The following is a 4,760-nucleotide window of genomic DNA, read 5'->3' as shown; positions in this document are numbered from 1 at the left end:
AAGGACGTGGACTATTTTTGGCGTATATTCCATGAAAGCATGAGAAGTATTTGTGCACTGATGTTTTTGGATAGAGTATTCTATAAATACCAAATAAATGCAGTGAATTGGTGGCAGCTTAGAAATTCTGTCTTGCAGGTATTCTAGCTATATTTTACTATTATACTTGAGACCTATTAGTGTGTCAGTGAGGCAGAAAGACCTCTATATTCTTACAATTAAAATATATTGGGACTCCCCCTGCGGTCCGCAGCTTCTCAGTCCAGTGTCGCTTGCCTCGTCTGCCTCAACATGACCTCCTACAGCTATCGCCATTCCTCAGCCACTCATCCCTCGGGGGCCTGGGAGGCGGCTCCGTGCGTTTTGGGGTTGGGGGCGCCTTCCGCGAGCCCAGCATCCACCGGGGCTCAGGTGGCCGTGGCATATCCGTGTCCTCCGCCCGCTTCGTGTCCTCGTCCTCCTCCGGGGGCTATGGTGGCGGCTATGCTGGCGTCCTGGCCGGGTCCGACCGGTTGTTGGCGGGCAACGAGAAAATTACCATGCAGAACCTCAACGACCGGCTGGCCTCCTACCTGGACAAGGTGCGCGCCCTGGAGCAGGCCAATGGCGACCTGGAGGTGAAGATCCGCGAATGGTACCAGAAGCAGGGACCCGGGCCCTCCCGCGACTACAGTCACTACTTCAAGACCATCGAGGACCTGAGGGACAAGATTCTTGGTGCCACCATTGAGAACTCCAGGATTGTCCTGCAGATTGACAACGCCCGTCTGGCTGCAGATGACTTCCGAACCAAGTTTGAGACGGAGCAGGCCCTGCGCCTGAGCGTGGAGGCCGACATCAATGGCCTGCGCAGGGTGCTGGACGAGCTGACCCTGGCCAGGACTGACCTGGAGATGCAGATCGAGAGCCTCAACGAGGAGCTGGCCTACCTGAAGAAGAACCACGAGGAGGAAATCAGTGCCCTGAGGGGCCAGGTGGGTGGACAGGTCAGCGTGGAGGTGGATTCTGCTCCAGGCATCGACCTAGCCAAGATCCTCAGTGACATGAGAAGCCAATATGAGGTTATGGCTGAGAAGAACCGGAAAGATGCTGAAGCCTGGTTCACAAGTCGGACCGAGGAGCTGACCCGGGAAGATGCCGGCCACTTGGAGCAGCTCGAGATAAGCAAGACCGAGGTCACTGACCTGCGACGTACCCTCCAGGGTCTTGAGATTGAGCTGCAGTCACAGCTCAGCATGAAAGCCTCCCTGGAAGGCACCCTGGCAGAGACCGAGGCCCGCTACAGAGCCCGGCTGGCGGAGATCCAGGCGGTGATCAGCAGCATCGAAGCCCAACTGCGTGATGTGAGGGCTGACACGGAGCGCCAGAACCTGGAGTACCAGCAGCTCATGGACATCAAGTCCAGGCTGGAGCAAGAGATCGCCACCTACCGCAGCCTGCTGGAGGGCCAGGATGCCCACTACAACAATCTGCCCAACCAGCTCAACATCTGAGTGCAAAAGCTCCTGGGCTTGTCCTCCAGCAGAGGGAGTCCCCTGGGCAGGGCAGGGGAGGGGAGGGGAGGGACCTCACCCTGCTCCATCCCTGACCTGCCAATAAAACTTTATGGCCCAAGGGGAAAAAAAAAAAAAAAAAAAAAATATTGGGCCGGTGCCTCTGAGGTGTGACAGTTGCATGTTTCTCTTGGGTGATCAGTTTTGGTGCTCATCATAGGTACAGCAAGAAGGTTAGAGAAAACCAAAGTGGGAGGAATGTACTTTCTCTAGTTAGGACAGACTCTCCTAAGGTCATTACCCTGCAGCATGTTCTATACTATGGAGAACATTTTAGGCATAATTCACTTTTCTTTTTCTTACCTTCCTGCTAGAGTCACAGAGGATTTTTTAAACATGAAATCCTTGTAAAGTTTCTGGAGATAAAATCCACAATGTTTTGTTTCCTCTTTTAAAATTCTGACTTCTTTATTTTCATGTTAATTCACAACTAATATAGAGATTCTTCAACATTGCTATTTAAGTATTCCTGACAATTTATGATTCCAGAGATAATTGTTAAGAGAATCCCATCTCATATGTGTCTTCCTGGATGAGTATGTCTTTTCAGATTTTCTGGGCAGTGGTTTATCCTATGATTTCAGGTCCAAGAACAGTGATTGATTCTTAATTTGTTGAGCTTTTACTCTTGTAAACACGGAAATAACAGTGTTACGATTTAGATATTAAGTGTCCCCTAAATGCTCATGTGTGAGACAATGCAAGAAAATTAAGAAGTTAAATGATGGCATTATGAGAGAGCCTTAATTTAATCAGCATGTTAATCCCAAAAGGAATTAACAGGTTCAAAACTGCAGGCAGGTAGGTTGTGGCTGGAGGAGGTAGGTCTTTGGGGGTGTGCCTTTGAGGTATATATTTTGTTGCTGAGTTATCTGCCTCTGTTTCCTGATTGTCATGTCCTAAGCTGTTTTCTACCACCTCACTTTCCACCAGTATGTTCTGCATCACCTGAGTTCCAAAACAATGCAACCAGCCGTCTATGAACTGAGATCTCAAAAACCATGAGTGCAAAGTAAACTTTTCCTCCTCTAAATTGTTCCTGTCAGGTTTTTTGGTCACACCAAAAGAAAAAAAAAAAAAAAAAAAACTGAGTAAAACAAAGAGGTTTCATGTTCTCTATGTGTTGAAGTTAAATTCAGAAACTGTAGCAGAACTAGTGGTACTTATTTTACTTTCATTGTCTTGAGAATTTCACAGGCAAGGAAAATAAACAAATGGTGGGAGAGAGAAAACCACAATACCATAGCAGCTCTCCAAGAGTGAATTAAAATACCTGTTTTACAGTGGAAAACCAAGGTAGGACAACTAAGGCAAAATGCTCGTAGGCAAACCAGAGACATCTCAACCAGGTGAAAACTGAAACTATTGGTTTCTAGACTGGAAAGATAATGAGAGTCAAAGATGGCAGCAACATCCAGTCAGCATCAACCAAGATGGGGAGGGGAATCTTCTCTCCAATGAAACATAAGCATATCTCTCACTGAGTTTAAGAAAAGCTGATGTTACTGTCCAGACAACAGCAATCTGAGCAGAAAATGAGCTTAAAAATAGTGAGCTGAATTGGCATAGGAGATCCTGACACAACCCAGTGAAGATAGTCAAATTGGGAAAACCAAGACAGCTTAGATAGACCTTATCAGTCTTTCCCAGCAGTGGCAGACTAGAAATTTCTGCAGTTATCCTTGTTTTTCATATTCACTTTCCCTTTTATTCTTTTGCCTTCTTTCTTTCTTTTTCCCTTTTGATTGGTTCTTGGAATACTTACATTGTGAATATCAGAGCATAATCAGCCATTTAGGCTCTGACTTTTCACTGGATTGGTGAGTGCTCATGCTGTGAGTCTGTCAGGACATACAAGGAAAGACTCCAACACAGTCTGGGGAGAAACTCAGGACATTCACAGCACCAGAGGGTTTTATTACAGCCTGAAGGGCAGAGTGAAGGACACTTTTATTTGTTTGGTGATATGAGATTTAGGACAAAGAGCATGTCTGATGAATGTCGTGGGGCAGGGAGGGATTGACTGTGTTGATCAGAATCAGAAAGAAATGACCCCTCTGTATTTCCTCAAAACAAAGGGGGGTAGAGGATTGTCTGTCTCACATATCTCCCCAAGCACTTTAACTAAGACTCAAGGAACAAGAGGTGTAGCCAGACAAGGAAGGGGTGCCCACTCAGCCTACAGATCTCCCCAACAAGTTTGGTTAACATTAGAGTTGAAAATAAATAAGCACCAGGATACCTGTGTCACAGATGCTTTCTCTTATTAGGAGGTTCTAAAATTGAAACTCCAAAAAGAAAGACCTCTCTTTCAAAAACCTTAGTAAGAAAATAAATAAAAAAGAATTTCCATGGGACACATAATGTACCAACTATGCAATATTAACTGATTCTTAGTGTCTCCATAAATTTTGTTTTGATACAAGTATTCCTAATGTAATGAATTTATCAATTAATTGGATCCTCTCTTATTTCCTCTTTCTTCTTTTCCATCTCCAATCCCTTCCCCTTGCTTTCATCTTTTATGCTCACCACATTTTAATTTTTGTCTTCCTTTCCTCCCTCATTCTTTTCCTTTTATTTTTTCTTTCTGTTATTCACTCTATTTTCTAATTTTCCTATTTTAGAAAAGTCTCTTTCAATACAATTTAATATACTATCATTAATTCTTAATCTTTTCAACCTATTAAAAATTGACTTTTGTCCACATTCCACTGTGATCACAAGAACTGAATAGGTCAGAAATATATTGCACATCATATGTTGAAATGTAGGTCTTTTTCCTGAGATTTCCAATGTCACTGGCAGTTACTCTGCTTTCAAAGAAATAAAAGTGGTTGAGATGAACACTATGATCATTCAAAACAGATTTATCAATGCTAAGATAGCTCTTACTAACAAACCTCAGCTTGGGTTTGTTAGTAAGAGACAACTCTATAGAACAGGAAAAGGAATCCATCTCAACTGATGTACAAAAATGGCATCAGATAACATGAGAAAACAGGCAAACAAGATGCCTTCAAATATCTGTAACTCCCAAATAATTTGGTTCACAAATACTGATGTTGAAAAACTCAGAGAATGTTTTTTAAAAATTGGTTATTAAAATGATTGAAGAAGATCTAACACGAATGGTATGAATCTACATCATGTACAACTATAAAAACAAAATGATGCACCCCATTTGTGTACAATGTATCAAAATGT

The 4,760-nt window shown here is 43.6% G+C and overlaps 1 protein-coding gene across 1 annotated transcript; it reads left to right on the top strand.

Annotated features, from left to right (window-relative positions):
- The first annotated feature begins 291 nt into the window (after positions 1–291).
- LOC124990886 (keratin, type I cytoskeletal 19-like) lies at positions 292–1,610 on the top strand. Its single transcript, XM_047561390.1, is given in 2 exon segments — positions 292–325; positions 328–1,610. Coding segments are annotated over 2 exon segments (1,200 nt in total). The 3' UTR covers positions 1,494–1,610.
- Positions 1,611–4,760: the final 3,150 nt, after the last annotated feature.

The sequence above is a fragment of the Sciurus carolinensis genome, chromosome 8 (assembly GCF_902686445.1).
Source record: "Sciurus carolinensis chromosome 8, mSciCar1.2, whole genome shotgun sequence".
In the NCBI taxonomy this organism is placed as follows: domain Eukaryota; kingdom Metazoa; phylum Chordata; class Mammalia; order Rodentia; family Sciuridae; genus Sciurus; species Sciurus carolinensis.
This window is presented reverse-complemented; position numbering and strand designations above follow the sequence as displayed.